General features: G+C 36.0%; 1 protein-coding gene across 1 annotated transcript in view; it reads right to left on the reverse strand.

Moving 5' to 3' along the window:
- Positions 1-21,019, reverse strand: part of tou (bromodomain adjacent to zinc finger domain 2B toutatis) — a 914,913-nt gene that overhangs the window by 275,951 nt on the left and 617,943 nt on the right. The window contains 1 exon segment of the mRNA XM_090388865.1: positions 13,933-14,075. Within this exon segment, the coding sequence (XP_090244991.1) occupies positions 13,933-14,075 (143 nt within the window).

Raw genomic sequence — 21,019 nt, forward strand, 5'->3', positions numbered from 1 at the left:
ACATGTTAAAAGATCAATGCACTTAAGATCAACACTGATTAGAAAACAGTGTTCAGGTGCTATATCGAAGATGGAAAAGCTATTAATAACGTGGATGGAAAATAAGATTCAGAAGCAAGTGGCCTTTTGCTTGAATGTCTAATGGACATTCAAGCAAAAGCAAGAGGTATTTATGAAGATATTAAGGATAAATACGGTGAATCCCAAGCCAAGTTCATGGCAAGCAATGGGTGGTTTAACAGGTTCAAGCATTGCGCTGGCTTCCAAAACATTGAATTATGCAGTGAAGTCACTAGTGCCGATTCTGCAGCTGCAGAGAAATTTTGTGATGTGGTAGAAAAATCTCCTCCTAACTCCACAGCCCTCAACTTTCACAGCAGCATATTTTTTGATGTATTCAGTTTGAGAGTTAATGTTGTCATTTGATTTTTAGGAGCATTAGCAACTAAGGCCATATTGCTCTGGGGATATGCAGTGGTCATTCCCTGACCTTTTTGCATCCTCCGTATTTGGTTGTCACGGTCTAATCAAAAAGTAGTAGTAGTGGTGGCATGTGATGCAAGAAAGCAAGTGTATGAGCTTATGCAGCATCAGCCAAAAAAAAAAAAAAAAACACACCATTCCCTCCAAATGCATGTCCAGTTCCTCCTTAAATTTATTCAACCTATCAACTTCCACAACGACAGATGGAAGTTTGTTCCAGCAATTAACCACCCACTGGCTAAAGGCAAATTTCCACACATCTATTCTACATCTGTCCTTTCTTAATTCGAATTTATGCCCCTTAGGTTCGTAATCTGAACAAGTGGAAGGATCCCATCAGAATTCAGCGTGCTCAACCCATTCAAGGCCTTATACACCTCAATCAGATCACCGTGCAGGTGTCTAGTCTCCAGCCACTGCAATTTGCAGGACTTAAGCCTCTCTTGGTAAGAGGATCCCTTCATTCCCCTCACCAATCTTGCCCTTCTCTGTACACGCTCAAGCAAATCTACATCCTTCCTAAAACGAGGCCTCCAGACCTGTACGCAGTACTCAAGGCGTGGCCTGACCATTGCCTTATACAGAGGGACAATCACCTCCTTCTCCCTGCTAGCAAAATTCCTATATATCATTGACAAAACCCCATGACCTGCCCTGGCAGCCTGTCTGCATTGCTCAGAAAACTTCATATCTGACTGCACAATTACTCCCAGGTCTTTTTCGTTTTCTACCACCTTAAGTGTAGTACCACACAGTTGGTATGTTTCTCTGGGGTTACTTCTACCCATATGCGGTACTTTGCATTTGTCAAGGTTAAACTTCGGTTGCCACTTCTCAGCCCATCTGCCCAAATTATCTAGATCCTGTTGCAGTAGCACACTGCCATTGCTGTAATTAACAACCCTGCCAACGTTTGTATCATCTGCAAACTTCTTTCTTCTGATGCTAAGTAGACGTTCATGAGCTTCAACAAAGACTTTGAACTGGTGATGTTCTGTATGCACCTGGGGCTATCCTAAGAGAAGAACATTGGATGGGCACAAGATGGACCAAGGTGCTCTCCCTGGCTGAATCATAAATAGGTGCTCCATAATCTAGCCGAGATCTAATTAGGGAATTATATAAGTGGAGCAGAGTATAACGATCTGCACCCCAAGATGTACTGGAGATAACCCAGAGTATGTTCATTTTCTTTGTGAAAGTGGTTCTTAGATATTTGATGGAAGTCTGGAAGTTTAACTTCTTATCAAAAATTAGCCCTAGGAGGCAAATACTGTTCACAATTGTAGATGTTGATTGACCAAGTGCAACTCAGGTTCAAGATGTATTCTGTGCTTGGTGCAGAAATGTATGGCTATAGATTTTTGGCATGACAGTTCGTATCCATTTTGTGCCATCCGTAATTCAATGTTATTAATGACTATTTGTAGATCTCTATCAATATAGTTCATATTCTGAGAATGGCAGGATATGGTAAGATCATCTGCATAGGGATACGAGTGAATGGTTTTTGTGATGTTGTTTATTCGTATTGCAAACAGGGGGGTGCTAAGAACAGAGCCTTGTGGGACTCCTTCTTCTTGTATGTATGTTTGAGATAAAACCTGCCAGTATCTAACTTGGAAAGATCTGTGCTGAAGGAAGCTTTGAATAAAATATGGTAAATGGCCTCTCACATGAATAGAATGGAGATTCTTTTAGGATACCGTAGCGCCATGTGGTATCAAAGGCCTTCTCTATAGCGAGGTATATCATGAGAGATGTTGGTTTCTGGTGAATGCATTTCTTATGTTTGATTTGGGGTTTTGTCATGAGGTCTAGGGAAGATCTATTCTTTCAAAAGCCAAACTGATTATTACTGATTATGTTTTGGGATTCAAGGTACCAGGTGAGCCAATGGCGAACCATTTTTTCCAAAGTCTTACTCAGGCAGCTAGTTAGAGAAATTGGTCTATAGTCAAACGATCTTTTCCAGGTTTAGGTATGGCTATTACATAAGAATGGCACCAGAAAGTGAGGAATATATGTTCTGAGAATATCCTATTGTAAAAGTTTAGCAATGACAATAGTGATTTCTGATTGAAGTGTTAAAGCATTATATTGTAGACTCCATCAGAACCAGGAGAGCTATTACCTGAGGTATATATAGATTCTTCCAGTTAAGATATTGTGAGTGGTTGGTTATAGGGTAAAGGACATGTAGTTTTGAAGTTCAGCTTCCTTTTCTCAGCTTCAGCTTTAATTTTTGGAAAACACGGTTGATATGCAGAGGTGAACAATTCCCAGAACACTGTTCCTAAGGAATTGGCAATTTCCTCAGCAGATCAGATTTCCTTCCCATTCCAATTAATAATAGGAGAAGGTAACATATGATATTTACTGTTTAGCATCTTTATTTTTTCCCAGATTATTCAGGTATCAGTATCTTTGTTGATTGAGGAGGCATATTTTATCCACAAGTCTTTTTTTGCCTTCTGCTGGATATAACAAGCTTGGGCTCCCAGTCTCTTGAAGCTAATAAGGTTGCCAGTGGTGGGATATTTGCGGAAGGTGTTTCATGCTGCATTTTCTTTCTTTTCTTTTTTCACTTTGTTACAATCACCATTCCACCAGTGATTGCTATGCAACTGGTTTCTTATTTGAGACTGTGGGATGGCGGCTTTTGCAGCTGTTAGTATCTGCATTGTGATATGATCGGCGAGTGTCAATAGCAGAAGACTCTTTGATATCATCTTCAAAAGTTACGGACTGGAAAATTTCATCCAATTTGCTTTGGAAAATTTCCATTTTATTTTTGTTTCAGTTTGTTTGGAATGGGTGGTTTGAATAGTACAGATTAGCAAATAGTGGCCACTGTTTAAAGGATTGTCACATACTGCCCACTCTATAGTTGGGAAGAGGATCGGAGAGCAAACTGAGAGCTCTATTGCACTAGTTGACCCAGTACGAAAATGGATGCAAGTGGGTAAGCCAGGATTCAATAGCGTCAAATTCTTTCATTCAAGCAACATTTCAATAAGTTCACCTCATTTCAATAAGTTCACCTCATCCGTCTGAGACCAGAGAACTCCATAATGGATGATGTCCATTAAAATCTCCTAATAAACAAATAGGAGATGGTAACTGAGAAATAAGATTTACCAGTTGCTGAATTGTACATGATTGGTTTGGCAGAAGATAAATTGAGACCAGTGTCAATGCAATACTAATTACTATATGGATACCAACAGCTTCTAACGGTGTTTGTAATGGAATGTGCCTGGAGGGGACTCGTGATTCCACTCGTATAATTACTCCTCCATGGGGCTGTTAGTTTCAGATCGATCTTTTATGAAGATAGTACAGTTTTTGACCGAAGTGGATATTTTTGTGGTTAAATTCATTTCTTGTAAGCATATGGCAGCGGGATCATAATGGTGAATTAGTTCATAGATATCACCAATATTGTTGTGAAAACCTCTGCAATTCCATTGTATGATTTGTTCCATTATTTGGTTTTGTGAGCAGAAGAGGAGTCTGTCTGCTTTTTGTGAGTGGCTTGTTTTTATCTGACGGGTTTTGATTTTTCTTTTCTTGAAAAATTTGGGCTTCTCAAGTCACTGCCTTCTTACATATCATCATCTGCATGTATTTCAAGCAGATATTCTGAGTTATCATCTGTGTCCATGCTCGATAGGTGACATTGTTTCACTCAACAGGATCGGATTTCTGCAAATTATCCACTGCTTGACAACGGGGAACTCTGTTGTTGTTGTTGTTGTTGTTGTTATTTGGTTTTTAGGAGCATTAGCAACTAAGGCCATATTGCATCTGGGATATGTGGTGGCCATTCCCTGACCTTTCTGCCTCCTCCGTATTTGGTGGTCATGGGCTCGAATCCCGGTCAAATCAAGAAGTGTGTGCTCCGCACTGCTGCTCCTGCCCACCTGGCTACGGAGGCACCCTATACTTAAGGAAGTTACATGACAGTGAGAGAGAGAGAGAGAGAGAGAGAGAGAGAGAGAAACAACGTACACATTTGATTACAGCTGTGAAATTTTACTTATGTTGTGTGGAATAAACCTACATTTTGTTTATACAAATTGTCACTATATATGGAAAATATTAACCATGAAGCTAATGCAGGAGCTTTTTTTTTTTTTTTTATTGTTTTCAGTACTGCTTTGCTGAGCCAAGTTAAAAGATGAAAGGTATAAAATTTTATCACATACACAGCAGTATACAGTAGCTAGAATTTTGGAGGCCACTACACAAAGAATATCAAAGGCCCTCCCTCTTTTTTTTTTTTTTTTTTCATTAAGATGAAATTCCAATGCCATACTTGGGTGTGTTCAAGGGGTGGTGACGTGCATTCCATAACCTCTCCTACCCAAATGTCAACCTCATCTTCTCAGGGCGAACTGACCCGTTTCCACAGACGAGGCTCTGGCGACCAAGTCACAGCGGTATAACTGTCCCATCACATACAGAGGAAATGCTGTACCTGAAGTCTGTCTAGAGGCTATAAGGTGGCAGCCCCACCACTAGACTTACCCTGCGAAAGGCTTGTAACCTATCCGGGGGACATTCTAAATACTCGAGATAAGCTCAAGGGAAAAAATTGGACGGATCTCAAGGGTAACAACCTAGGCAATGGATATAGACTATGATTAAGGAACTTAAAATAGCAACTTGGAATGTTAGGGGAATAAATCACAAATTAGATGAATTGACCATGGAACTAAAAAATAGAAATATTGACATAGCAGTCATTACCGAAACAAAAAAGAAGAACAAAGGATCCAAAGAAATAGGTAACTTCATAATGATATACTCCGACGTACCAAGTGAAATGTGGGCATCCTCGGGAGTTGCTGTTATAATAAAGAAAGAATGGGAAAACAAAATATTAGACTACTCTTGGTTATCACCCAGAATATTAAAATTAAGACTAAAAATTCTATCTGATACAATAACAATCATTGGCATCTGCGCTGCAGTAGAAGGCAACATTGATCAAACCACAGAATTATGACGAATTACAACAGATCATAGACCAAACTAACAAAAATGAGTATCTCATACTAGCAGGAGATTTTAATGCAAGAGTTGGTGCTCAATCAGTAAACAAATGTATAGGATCAGAAGGCGAACCCGTGGTCAACAATAATGGAAGATGCCTGATAGACTTCTGCTTTTTTGATAAACTTAAAATTACAAATACTTTTTTTCAGACACAAGGATATCCATAAATGCACATGGGAAGCAAGAAACACAAGGTCTATAAATAGATTATATTATCATTAATGAAAATTTAAATGACAAAATTAGAGACAGAGTATTCAGAGGCAGTGAAACTGACAGTGATCACTACCTAGTAGAAAGCACTTTCAAAATAAAAAGAAATTATCTTAATAAAAAGAAGAAAATACCAACAAAAACTATTAAGAAATTAAAAATACATTTGTTGGAAGACAAAAGCACTAAATTCCAGTATGAAAGTCGATTGAAAGATAAACTCAAATCAGATGAAAGTGATAATGTTGAGGAAATCTGGTCAAACATGAAAAGATCAATTCTGGGAACTGTTGAAGAAAGTCTTGGATATAAACCTATAAAAAATAAAAACTGGCTAAGAACTTGGAATGAAGAATTGAAACAAACAATCAATGAGAAAAAAAAAGACCTATAAACTGTTCCTACAAACTAAAGACCTACATCTACACATAAAATATAAAAAGCTTCGAGCAGAAGTCAGAAAACTAACCAGAAGAATCCAACGATAAATTTGTTAAATCTTTAGAACGTGATATCACGGGCCCACAGAGAAGAAGTTTTAAAATTTTTAAGAAATTACAACTAGACACAAATGATCAAATAAAAACCAACTCCATCTCCCAAGCAGAATGGAAGCAACACTATTCCAAACTATGGTATAACCCAGGCACTAGGGAATTGGAAGATGAATCTGCGATAACCAAAGATAACGAAAATATAACAATGGAAGAACTAGAGTTAATATTACAAAAATCAAAAAAACCGAAAAAGCCCAGGCAAAGGCCATTTGAATGTAGAACTATTTAAATATGGGGGTACCTTACTAAAAAACGCACTTCTAAAATTATTTAACATCATATGGCATAAGCAACAGATACCCAAATATTGGGAAACAGGAATAGTAATCAATTTACACAAAAAAAGGCTCCAGAAATAAACCTAACAACTACAGAGGGATAACACTGATATTAACTGCTGCAAAGCTATACTCTAATATACTAAAGAATAAACTTAATAAATACAGTGAACAATTCTTAGAAGAACAATGTGGGTTCAGAAAAGGGAGAAGCACAATAGATGCCATTTTCTCACTACAGCAAATTTTGGAGAAAAGAAGAGAATTCAATCTACCAACATTTCTGCTCTTTATTGATTATGAAAAAGCATATGACAATGAAAACCGGGAAAAACTTTGGCAGATTCTACGTGAAGAAAACATTCCAACCCAACTCCGGAAAGCGATCCAAAGCCTATATAAAAACTCAAAAGTCTGTATAAAATATTCGAATGGCCAACTATCAGACTCAATTAACACCATTAAAGGAGTGAAACAAGGATGTGGACTATCACCAAATTTATTTAATATGTACATCAATAAAATTCTTAAAGAATGGAAACAAACAATTAACAATGGAATACAGTTGAACAACAGGAATAAAATCCAAACTATATTATATGCTGTTGATCAAGTTATAATTGCAAAATCCGAAGATGAACTACAGATAGTAGCAAATGAACATAATAAAATAGGTAAAAAGTACGAGATGAAATCTCCACCTCAAAAACAAAATCAATGGGATTATGTAGAAAAACATACAGAGAGTCAAAATTGTTATTGATGATAAAATAATAGAACAAATATCTGACTTCACCTATTTGGGAAATTTAATATCAAATGAAGGGAAAGACATCCATATTAAACTACAAAAATATAATAAAATGAATGGAACGATTAAACGCTACTTCGGAAAACAAATGACAACTGAAACAAAATTACGCCTGCACAACAGCACTTCAAAACCAGCCCTCTTCTACAGCTGTGAAACTTGGGTCATAAATAAGAAAGATGCACACAAACTAGAAGCAGCACAAATGAAATTTTTAAGACCATTATTAGGCTTTACAAGACTATACAACCAAAGAAATATAGATATCCGCGAGAAATTAAAAGTAGATAACATAGTAAATGACATAAAACGGTATCAGGAAAAATGGATCAGCCACGTAGAAAGAATGAACCCAGACCGGATCCCAAAATTAGCCTTTAACTACAAACCTACAGGCAAGAGAGATGTTGGTCGACCAAGACAATGTGGCGAGATCAAGAGCTACAACGGAACAGGTCTTACAAGACCTAAGCCGGACCAAGTTCATGATTATGTACATTAAGTAATATTCAACAAACCTTAACTATAAAAAAAAATTTTAAAAAGGTAATACATCAAAATAATCATAATAACAATCTGTAAGATTATAACTATGTAAATTTATAAATTTTACTTTTATGCAAAAATATAGCTTTCTTGCATTTATGGTTGATAAATTACAGATCAGTTTTAAGATCCATTTTGTTAACTTTTTTGTATCCAATTAATGCAGATAGATCATTTAATGTGTTTTCACTATACCCTTTCTTTTGTGGAAATGAGCAAGAAGAAAAACACTAGAACTTCTGCAAAGAAAATAAACTATTCATCACCAACACACTGTTCTACAACAGATATCAACATAAGTATTCATGGACATCACCAGATGGAAATTCAAAAAACTGCATTGACTTCATTTAAATATATAACAACTGGATATCATCCATTCAAAATGTTAAAACTCTTAGAAGTATAGATTTTGACACCGACCATGAACTGCTAGCAGCAACAATTAAATGGAAATTTAAAAATACGAAGCCGAAGAACAATAGAGCAACATTAAATAAATATATCATGATTTGAAGAAGACAAAATAAAGGAAAGTTATGGGAAAAACACTACAAGAAAAATTAAAAGATATAAACTATTCATCATCTGTGGAAAATATATGGGAGAAAACTAAACAAATGACTAAAGATGGAGCCTTAGAAACCTTGGGAACAAAAAATAATCCTTGGATCACAGCAAAAATTTTAGATCTATGGATGGAAAAAAGACAAATGAAAAACCTCCTAAACAAAGAAAATAGTCAAGAAAAAAAGGGACAAATATAAAACCCTAAAAAACAAAATGGACAACCTATGTAAAGCTGCTAAAATGAAATGGTTCGAAGACAGATCAAAGCAGTGCGAAGAGACAAATAAACGTCACGACTCTAAAACAACTTACCGGATTATAAAGGAACTCTCTAAAACACACATCATCACATACATCCCAAAAATACTCACAATGAAAAACTAAAACAATATAAAACCAGGAAACATGCAAGAAATATAAAAAATATGGAAAGAATATTACCAAACCCTGTTCAAAGGGGAAAGAAAAAACGCTCTTGCCTTAGATAATAGAAGAGATAAAGCACCCTCGATAACAAAAGCAGTTCAGAAAGCGATTAGCCAAATGAAGAATGACAAGGCACCCAGAAATAATGGTATCCAATGTTAAAACACCCAGCACAATTGTTTAATCTAATTTTATTTAGAGGTCATATACCAGAAGACTGGAAAAGTGGAATAATAGTACCTATACACAAAAAAGGAGATAAAGAAAATTGTCAGAATTATACACCCATTACCTTTTAAACCATATATAAAAAATATTTATAAGGCTCTTACAAAATAGGATATTTAAAATATATAAAGAAACAATAGGGGAAGAACAAGCAGGATTTATAAAAGACAGATCAACAACAGACCAAATATTCACACAAACATCACTGCAAAAAAATATTGGAATAAGAAGAAACCTCTTTAACTGTGCTTCATCGATTTCAAGCAGGCATTTGACTCTGTAAACAGAGAAAATTTAATGAAGCAACTACAAAAAATCCCACTTTATCATGAAATAATCATGTTTGTACACAATTTCTACAAAAGTACAAGCGCAATAGTAAAATTCAAAAACCTTAAAACAGAAAAATTTAAATAGAGAAAGGAGTCATGCAGGGATGCCCTTTATCTCCATATCTATTCAGAATCTACCTAGAAGAACTAATGAAATCAATTGAAGAAAAAAGAGACACAATAATAAATGGAAAAAATATAAATCACATAAAATATGCAGATGATATTGTGATTTTAAAAGAAACAAAAGAACAACTAAAAGAAATATTAAGAAACATCAATAAAGCAAGCAACAATTATGGAATTAATATTAATACATTTGTATAAATAAGACCAAAGTGATGCAAATCGAAAAAAAAACATAGAGGACATAAACATCAAAATCAACAAATAGAACAAGTACAAAAATTTGTATACCTGGGCTCTCTAATAACCGGAAACCTAAGTAATACTGACCAAATTAATCACAGACTGAACATCGGATGGACAAATATAAACAAACTCAAAAACATACGGAAGAGCAATAAAATCTCAAATAGTCTAAAAATTAAATCAAAAGTTGCTGTGGGTACTAACTTCACACCCATAGCAACTTATGGATCACCGAATTGGAGAATAAATAAGAAAGAATGGCATTTGAAATTAGTTGTCTAAGGAAAATCAATAAAATAAATTGGAAAGAACATAAAACTAAAGAACGAGTAAGGAGAGATCTGAATTTTGAACACAGAATAATAGAGCATCTACAAAAAAACTTCAGTGGTTTGGACATGTGAACTGGATGAAAAAACATAGGATGCCTAATGTAGTACTGACAGAAAGAATTGGAGATAACAGACCACCAGGAAAATCCAAAAGAGGATGGCCCCAATGAATAAAGGAAAACACAGGTTTTCAGAGTTATCAACAAATGATGCAAGATTCAAGAGATCGAAAACAATGGACGCCAATATCTAAATAGGGACTCAACGAATGCAAAAACGGAAGAGTAGAATGATAATTTCTTTTGTAGATAATTTTAAATTTACTGTGAGCATTCAATATTAGTTGCCATTACAGGAAATGTGACAAATACATCATACCTTTCAGCTATTACATAATATCATTATTTGATATAGCTTTTTTTTCGTATTTTATAACATATGTTATGTGTTTATAACATATTAACCTATATGTTTTAAAAACGTATACTTTCTATGTTACAAACACATATTTTAAAAATTATTGTAATACACCCATGGATAGGGCAGCAGCTTTTAAATTCTAATGGAGCTACATGATTTTGTAATAACTGAAAGCAAAGTGGAGGAGAAATTGTTGAAATTAATATAAAGTCACCTGGTGTGGATGAGATCTACTCAGTTATATTCAAGGAGGTGGCAAAGGAAGTAAGCAAACCATAAGCCATAATTATGAGAGCTTCCTTGGATTTAGAGGAGGGGGCCCCCCAATGACTGGAGATGTGCAAATCTATTCCCAATTCACAAAGGGTGACACAAATACAGTGGATTTCGGTTATCTTGGCCACTGGTTAATCGGGGCAGCTGATTATTTGGGACAAATCTTAAAGAATAGAGCTGAATCAAGAAAATAACCAGGGTTTACTTCGCTCAATTGGGACAACATGCCGTTTAACCGGGGCAGGAGACCGCAGCACTGGAGATTACCCTACGATTGTCTCTGAATGTACCTTGTGGTTCGTTCAGATTTCTGGAGGTCACAACAATAAAACAATTAGCAGACACCAGTTTATTGGGCTTTTCTGTTAGTGCAACCTATCATAAATGGTTACCGACAGCTGGAATTCTGTGGGTTATTATGGTGAAATGTGTTTACACTTCCATGAAATCTTCAATCATATAAAAAAATTAATTTTCAGAAAGCTTCTCTTCGTTTTTCCTTTTAAAGCTTTGTAACTTGTCACTCCGTTCTCATTTGCATGTATTGTGTTACTTGCAATTTGTGTGTGCCGTGTTCTTTGTTATTGATTGCTTACCTTTTTACGGTTTTCAGTTTTAACGCCCACCCAAAAATGTCAGTGAACAAAAATGTAAATTAGTTAGTATGTACTCATTACAGTAAAGGTAAAGTGCAGCCATTATCAACCCACTGCAGGATGGAAGCCTCCTCAACAATTCATGCTGAGGGAAATGGACCAGTACGTATTAATTATTCTGATTTTCACGTATCATTTAATTTTTTAATTGGTAAGGTAATAAAGGGTAACTTTGTGCGTAATATTTTTACTTTTATATCCGGTGGATATATTTCTCCTATTTTCACTAATTAGAATCGCTGTTTAATAGAATTAAAATTCAATTCACAAATGTGATCACAATGACCAGTGCTTACTACACATCGTATAGTGAACGGTACTTTACTATGGTGAGTCCATTGTAACATAATTTGATTGTACAGTTAACCAATTATAAAGCAGGGTCCACTGTATTCTTAACTACTTATGTGAAACTTCACATAATTGGGGCAGCCGCTTAATCGGCCAAAATGCACTAGTCGCGATGTGTCCCAATAACCAGAATCGGCTGTAATTACAGACCAGATAGTTTAACTTCTGTTCCAGGGAAAATAATGGTATCACTGGTTAAAGAAGCATTGTAGGATCATCTAACCAAGACTGCAGTAGTAATTCAGACAAAACGGGGGTTTCTTAAGAGGAAGTATTGTTTGAACAAATTGATCAGATACTATGATCTGGTTAGAAAAAGACACTGGATGCAAAAAATTATTCTGATTTTATCTGATATCATATACTTTGATTTCAAGAAAGCTTTTGACACTGTGGCGCATGGAAGATTATGGTACTAATTAGAGCAGTATGGTATTAAGGGCAAGTTGATACAATGGATAAAAGGGTGGTTGAGTGAAAGAAGACAGAGAGTGGTAATCAATAGACGTTGCTCTTCGTGTACTAATATTATTAGCGGAGTCCCTCAGGATTCAGTGTTGAGGTCACTGTTGTTTTGTATATTTATCAATGATATTGATGAAGGTATATCAGGCTTAATGTCCAAGTTTTAAAATGATACAAAAGTTGGCAGAGTTGTTATTGACAGTAATGGCAGTGTGCTACTGCAACAGGATCTAGAAAAGTTGGACAGATGGGCCGAGAAGTGTCAACTGAAGTTTAACATTGACAAATACAAAATACTGCATATGAGTAGAAGTAACCCCAGAGAAATGCACCAAGTGTGTGGCACTACACTTAGGGTGGTAGAAAATGAAAAAGATCGGGGAGTAATTGTGCAGTCAGATAGGAAGTTTTTTGATCAGTAAAGACAGGCTGCCAGAGCAGGTCATGGGGTATTGTCAATGACATACAGGAATTTTGCTAGTAGGGAAAAGAAGGTGATTTTCTCTTTGTATAAGTCAATGGTCAGGCCACATCTTGAGCATTGTGTACAGGTCTGGAAGCCTCAATTTAGGAAGGATGCAGAATTGCATGAGCGAGTACAGAGAGGGTCCAACAAGATTGGTGACAGGAAGAAAAGGGGTGGTCTTACCAAGACAGGTATTGCAAGTGGAAGACCAGAGGATATTGCATTATGTTCAAGAATGTTTTTATAGCTTTATTTTCTTAAAATTCCTTAAGTTCTGCAAATTGAAGCGGCTGGAGACTAAGCACCTGCTAGGTGATCTGATTGAGGTGTAAAGGCCTTGAATCGGTTGAGCAGGCACAATTCTGATGGGATTCTTCCTCTTGCTCAGAATGTGTACCTGGGGTGGGGTTGGGGGGGGGTTCAAATTCAGGAAAGACAGTTATAGAACAGATGTGTGGAAATTTGCCTTTAGCCAACGGGTTGTTCATAGCTTAAATAAATTCAAGGGGGAAACTGAAGAAACGCTCAGGGGTAATGGATGTGTGATTTTTTTTTTTGCTGATGCTACATAAGCTTGCTTTCTTGTATCATATGCCTCCACTAATGCTAATGTCCAGAACAACCAAGTCAGAATTGAACAGTTAAGTACGGAAAAAAAAAAAAAAAAAAAAAATTTTTTTTTTTTTTTTTATCATATAGATGTATGTAATATTTTCCTTTCAATAAGCAGATTCTATGGTTAATTTTTTTTTGTGAATAACAATTATTTACGTGCATGCACAAACAAAAAAATCAAATAAAAATATATAAATAAAGTTATTCCACACAACCAAGATAAAACTTCATAATTATAACCAAACTTGTAATCAGATACTGCATACTTTATGTCTACCCCTCTCAGCTGTTCTAACGTGACATCAAGCTGGCTCACACAGTGTAACTGGTACAATTAGTTCATACTTATTTAGAAAGTTTACTGAAAATAATAATGCAAAAAAGAGAAAAATGCCACAGATTTTTTCATGGGAAACTATTTCTTTCATATATGGCATGCACAATGATACATAATTAAACACAAAGAATTACTTCAGGACAATGTGGTATCCCTGGATCTTCTATAGCACAAATTAATAGGTGTTGAAGAACAGATAGCAGTTCTTCTTCACTCCTTTCATCTAAGTTAAGAAGTGCCATTTGCATAGTATTTAAAGTTGGAAGGCTATCCATATCTAAATAAAAAAACAAGGAAAAAAAGATACTGAGTGTAATAATTATTATATCAATTCAAATTATCACAAAATTATGGAATATTTACTATTACTTATAATATGATTATCTAATTTTAGGAGCTACAGGCAATATAAATCTCCTGAACAAAAGTCTTTGGCAATCATTCAGAAGTTTGCTGTTGTTGTTGTTGTTATTTTGGTTTTTAGGAGCATTATAGCAACTAAGGTCATATAGCTCCGGGGATATGCGGTGGTTATTCCCTGACCTTTCTGCATCCTCCGTATTTGGTGGTCATGGGCTCGAATCCTGGTTTAATCAAAAAGCGTGTGCTACGCACTGCTGCTGCTGCTGCCCACCTGGCTACAGAGGCACCCCAGAAGTTTACATTTTGTCTAATATGGATAATGAATCAGCTTCAGATTTCCTAACTTGTCCTGGGATGATTTTTTTGAAACAAGGCGATTTTCTTTAACCATGATTGTCTAGTTTAGACTTAAATTTATTTAAGGCTATCAATTTCCACTACAACACATGGAAGTCTGTCCAGGCAAGTAATCTTTGCGCTTGCTAAGGCAAACTTATGCACATCTATTCTACAACTGTCTTAGTGAATTTCAATCTATACCCCTTCAAGTTTTTAATCTGAGTAAGCAGAAGTATCCAGTCAGCACTGAGCCTCTTAAAACCATTCAAGGCTTTATACATCTCAATCAGATCACCTTGTAGATGCCTAGTCTCCAGATGCTGCAATTGACACAAATTAAATCTCTCCTGGTAAGTGAACCCCTTTGTTCCTCTCACCAATCTTGTTGTTCTTCGTACTTGTTCTAGTAATTATACATCCTTCCTAAAATGAGGCCTCCAGACCTGTACCCAGTACTCGAGGTGTGGCCTGACCACTGACTTATACAAAGGGATAACCACCTCCTTATCTCTGCTAGCAAAATTCCTATATATCATTGACAAAACTCCATGACCTGCTCTGGCAGCCCATCTGCACTGCTCAGAGAACTTCATATCTGACTGTACAATTACCCCCAAGTCTTTTTCACTCTCCACCTCCCCGAGTGTAGTACCACAGAGTTGATATGTTTCTCTTGTGTTACTGCTACCCATATGCAGTACTTTACCTTTGTCAATATTAAACTTTAGTTGACACTTATCAGGCCACCTGCCTAAATTTTCTAGATCCTGTTGCGGTAGCATACTGTCTTTAGAGTCATTAAGAATCGTGCCAGCCTTTGTATCATCTGCAAACTTGGAAATTAAGCCCGATATACCTTCATCGATATCATTGATAAATACACAAAACAACAATGGGCATGGCATCGAACTCTGGGGGACTCCACTAATAACATTAGTCCACGTAGAGCAGTGTGCATTTATTAGCACTCTCTGCCATCTCCCACTCAACCACCCTTTATCCATTGCAGCAACTAGCCCTTAATGCCACACCACTCCAATTTGTACAGCAGTTTTCCCTGAACAAATTGTGGAAATCCAAGTACAGTAATACCATGCGTTACGCTACCCCAACTTATGCGAACTGAGTTACGCGGTTCTTGATTTTTTCGTTTGGCAACACTGCCGCCCACTATCTTCCAGGTCATTTTTCATATGCTATCGATATACGGTGCGACGGCGGAGAGTGAGGGCAAAAGATGAACAAAATTCAACTTGGCTGCCGTATGAGCTGCACACATATACAAGAATTTGCATTCCTACTGTCATATTTATATGTGTGCGTTTGAATTCGTGCTCAACTTTTGTCGGAAATTACATCGTTTTCACGAATAAAAAAAAAACTTTCCAGGCTTTAAGGTTTCCAAAGACCGGTTGACAATGATGGTTGGCGGGAATGCAGCTGGTGGTGACTGCAAGTAAAAACCTCTCTTAATTTATCACTCCGAAAACCCAAGAGTTTTAAAAAATATATCTAAAATTAGCTTACCAGTGATTTGGAAGTCAAATCATAAAGCTTGGGTGCGTTTTTGAGGACTGGTTTAGTCACCACTTCATACCCGAAGTCAAACGTTATTGTAAGTCTAAACAGATTCCATTTAAAGTGATGCTTCTTATTGAAAATGCACCTGGTCACCCTCCTGCCCCCCTAATAAATTTCGACCGACGTGTGAAAGTTGTGTTTTTGCCTCCAAACACAACCAGCTTGCTTCAACCGATGGACCAGTCAGTCATCAAAATATTCAAGGCCTACTACACGAGGCATTCATTTGCACGTCTGAATGAAGTATAAGACAAAATAGTGAGATATCTGTTAAAGACTTTTGGAAACAATTCAATGTTTTAGATGCTGTAAGAATCATTGAAGAATCTTGGGATGAAATTCACAAAAAAAAAAATATTGAATGGTGTCTGGAAGAAACTTTGTCCATTTATTTTCAAAAACGAGACGAAAACAATGCCAGAAACTGATCATGTCGCTCACATGATGAAAGAAGAAGTTGTTAATCTTGCCAGGCAATTAGATTTGGAAGTCAATGGTGATGATGTCAACGAGCTGTTGCATTCACATAGTGAGGAGCTGACAATGAATGAGCTCATAGAGATGTGTGAGCAAAGCGTCACTGAATTATCCGACACTTCAGGCCCAGTTCCACCAGAAAAGCACATAACAATTGCAAGCTTGACAGAAGGTCTCAGCTCAATTGAAAAGGGCTTAAAAATTTTAGAAAACAGAAACGAAGAACGCATTATAGCTACAAAGCAAGGAATAAAAAATTATTAGCTTGCTTCAAAGAAATTCTGCATGAAAAAAAGAAGGCGCTGTGTCATCAGACGAATGTTAGATTTTATGAAGCCATCGATGTCGAAATAACTTTTTTACGTAACTCATTTATTTTTTTTAATACATAATTTGTATTAATGTATAAATAACTGCAATTTTATTAAATATTTTTCTTTTAAACTAGTGTTTTTGTTAGTCCTTGGTCCCAATTAAACAAAATTTATATGTATTTATATGCACAAATGTACCCCGACTTACGAATTCGACTTAAGCAATTTTCGTCGGACCCACCTATCGCGTAACTTTGGGGTATTACGGTATATGTTATCAAAATTATTTTTTTCATCCAGTTCCTTTGTGCCCACATGGTAGTATCCAATCAAATTGGTCAGACAAGACTTCCCCTTAATAAATCCATGCTGTGTCTTAACTATTACTGCACTCTTGTCTAGGTGATTCTGTATCACCTCTTTAACCAGTGACTCCTTTATTTTCCAAGGAAGAGAAGTTAAACTTACAGATCTATAATTATTTTGTCACCTGTTGAATCTGCTTTCTGAATTGGGAATATATTTGCACATCTACAGTCCATGGGGACATCCCTGACTCTAAGAATGCTCTCATAATTATGACTAAACGGTTTGCTTACTTCCCATGTTGCCACCTTCAATATCACTGGATAGATTCCATCTGCCCCAGGTGCCTTTTTTGTGCTTAACTTCAACAATTTCTCCTAAACTTTGTTCTCAGCTATTACAAAACCACTTAGCTCCCTGTTAGAGTTTAGTAAACGTCTGTCTTCCCCTTCCTTACAGAATTCCTCATGTGTGAAAGTAGATGCAAAATACTCATTCAGTTTGTCAGCTATCTGAACAGGTTAATCAACAGTCGAACCAACAACATCAAGTGGTCCAATCTGATTCATCCCCTTCCTTCTAGAGTTTAAATAAGTAAAGAACTCTTTGCTGTTTTTATTTGCATCCTTTGCCAAAGATTTCTCATAATCTGCCTTTGCCTGCCTAACTTCCTTTGTGATTTTACATACTAGCTTATATGTGCAGTAGGCTTCTGTGTCGCCTGATAAATTATACACATCCCATGCATTTTTCCTCTCTGTCACAAGCCTCATTAATTTATCTGACTTCCATTTAGGCCTGAATCTTGAACAGAATTTCTTAGCAGGTATGTAAAACTAGTAGTCTCCAAGATTAAGTCCCCAAAGACTTCCCACTGTTGGATCATCATCAGTTGATCCCACTGTATAGAATTTAAAAACTCTGGGCCCACAGTAGTCACCTTTATGAAAGCAAAAACCCTTCCCTTTAGCCCTGATGGTAGTTACATCTTTAAGTAAACCCTACACCAGTACACCGTGATCATTGTCACCTAGTGGTTCCTTTATCTGCAAATTCTTATTGCATGAATAATCACTACTGATAATCAGATCTACAGTATTACTCCCTCTAATCGCCCCTCGAACATGTTGCTGTAGAAAACAATCTGGCAATAAATCCACAAAAGTCTTGCAAACTTGCGAGTGACCAACCAACAAGCTCCAATCAATACGTGGAAAGTTAAAATCCCTCAACACAAGATACTGATTTACTAGCTCAGTCTAGTTCTCTGCACAACTGTTCGTTGTACTCATCAGAGTCATTAGGCCTATAGCACACTCCTACTCTCATTTTCCCTTTCCCAGTGTTTATGTCACACCAAACAGACTCGACATTGCACTGTCCATCCATGTCAACTGAATGCAATTCCTTAGATTGTGTTTCTTAACTAACAGCATAACTCATCCTCCCTTCCTACCCTGTCTATCCTTTCTATACACATTGTACTCCCCAAATTCCAATTTTGCACTGCTTATATTTGTGTGACACCATGTCTCTGATATCCCTACAAAATTACTTTTTGCAACAAAGTGTTCCTCTTTCTGCAAATACATTTCCAAGTAGTGCATTGATTGACCTTTAAAGCCAAGACTCAGAGACTGAGGTTCTCTCTTTACCAGCATTTGGAACGTCTTTTATTTTGTGGACAGACAAAAACCTTGAATAAATGAAGTCCAGAGAGAAGGAGGGTGTGCAGTAGTAGCTCTGTATGGCAGTCACATAGAAACTTGAGAAGAAAAAAAAAACACCTTGCTACGTTGGATGGTAAGGTGTGCTGCAGTATTAGTATTTAAAGAAAGGACTACAGAATCCAAAACACACAACAATACTTACACTCATGAATTTTTGCACTAGCGAAATATGATACAATCCACATAACAATCTGAACCAGGGGTGGGCAACCTTTTTAAACAGCGGGCCAAATAAAATGCCTGTGAAGTACATGTGGGCCAAATTTTCTTTAGCCTTCCAGGATTTTTAGGATTTAAAAGGTGCATAAAGAAAATATTGTCGTAAACAGTTTTATGTTATTTATTATGATATTTATACATAATCATATATATAATTAATTCTATTAATAAGAAAACCGAAATACAAATTCAAGATAAAATTACAAAACTACAATTACTAAAAAATAAAAATTAATTCCAGTAACAAAAATTTAATTTTTTCTTTATAATATTTAATGTGAGATTTGATACTGTTTATTTTTGTCATTGAATCAAAATCTGTTGCACAATGGGCAGAGTACTTTCAAAATTTAATCAAAAATTCAGGACTTGTTCTTGAATTTTATAAATGCTATTTTTGAAAAAAATTGTTCACATCTGTATGTACTTCCAAATAATGCCAGGATTTTCTTTTCATTATTTATCAGATGTGGAAATTGTTCTCAGTTCAAATTTTTATAAAATCCAGTAATTCCAAAAGTTTAATTGTTGAGATAAAAGTTGTGATAATTCCAAAAGTTTAATTTTCTTTGGCAGGTCGGATTATGCACATTCACAAGCAGGAGGTTGCCCACCCCATACCTAAACCAACAAAAGGGAACCCATCTGCCATTAACACAAGAATACAGAATTGTGTAACTATTTTGAATTAGATATCAAAAGACAAGTCTGTTTATAAGATAAATTAACTTCGTGCAAAGCTGGAAACAGATTATGACGTATTAGTCACGTTCAAGTTAAACTTTAATAACTCTAATGGGATCTGGGAGGTTTTAATAACTCTAATAATTTTAATAATATTTAATAAATATAAATATCTCTAATGGAATCTGGACCACTGTTAATAAGTGTAGATGTACTCCTATTAACAGTGGTCAGAGGGTAAATACAAATGTCTTACATTTATGGAATTTTTTTGTAAATTTGTGATTTCATGCTGTATGTCCATTATTTTAATGGTTTAAAAGGAATAAATATTTACAAGTAATGGAATGATGTGAAAGAATAATACGATAAAACAAGCAACACAGCCAATGATTCATAAAATACGCAATAAATTCACCTGGCATCCCTTTGTACCCTAATGCATACTAACAAGTCTTCTTAAAGCTGAGCACACAAGAGCATTATTTCATTTTTCAGAACATATTCAGTAAAGAACCATTGCTCTATAAGGTTTAGGTCCAAATACCTGGGGACAGTTCAATACTGAGAGAGATTCCTTCACTTATTTCCAACTCCAATCAAACAGTTTCGAGAATAAAACAGATATCCTATTTTCTATTTCAGATCTAGTATTATCATAAATTAAAATAGATATTTTCGCAAAATTGACTGACAGCCCATTCATAGTCAAGTTTTAAGAATTCCTCTATGACCATTTTCCAAGGAAAGAAGCCAAGGAATGAACAAAGTACAATCACATTTTGCTGAAGCCATATTCTTCAAATTTAATCATTAATTGGATAATGCATGCTTAACTGCTTATAAATGCAAAACAGCTCATATTATGGCCAAAGGTTTCATTACCTCTAGAAATAATTATTAGACTGTACAATTCTGTCTATTCTTTCTGCATGCGTTGTACTCCCCATGTTCAAATTCTGGATTCCTATATCTGAGTGACAACTCTGATATCACAACAGTGTCTGCAGATTCAAAGTGTGTTTGGTGTCAAGTGGCACCAGGGTTTCCCCCATCTCCGCGTTGCTTGCTTTGTGATGGGTGTGCCAGTTTACCGCAAATGCCAGAGATTTAAAAGTGTATGGATACTGTACATGTGCAGCGTTGTGTACCATTGTTCATCTGGTCATTTAGTCGCTGGACTCCTGCTCCTGGACTCCTGCTCAGGT

The sequence above is a fragment of the Mastigoproctus giganteus genome, chromosome 14 (assembly GCF_048544385.1).
Source record: "Mastigoproctus giganteus isolate SK-2022 chromosome 14, ASM4854438v1, whole genome shotgun sequence".
Classification (NCBI taxonomy): domain Eukaryota; kingdom Metazoa; phylum Arthropoda; class Arachnida; order Uropygi; family Thelyphonidae; genus Mastigoproctus; species Mastigoproctus giganteus.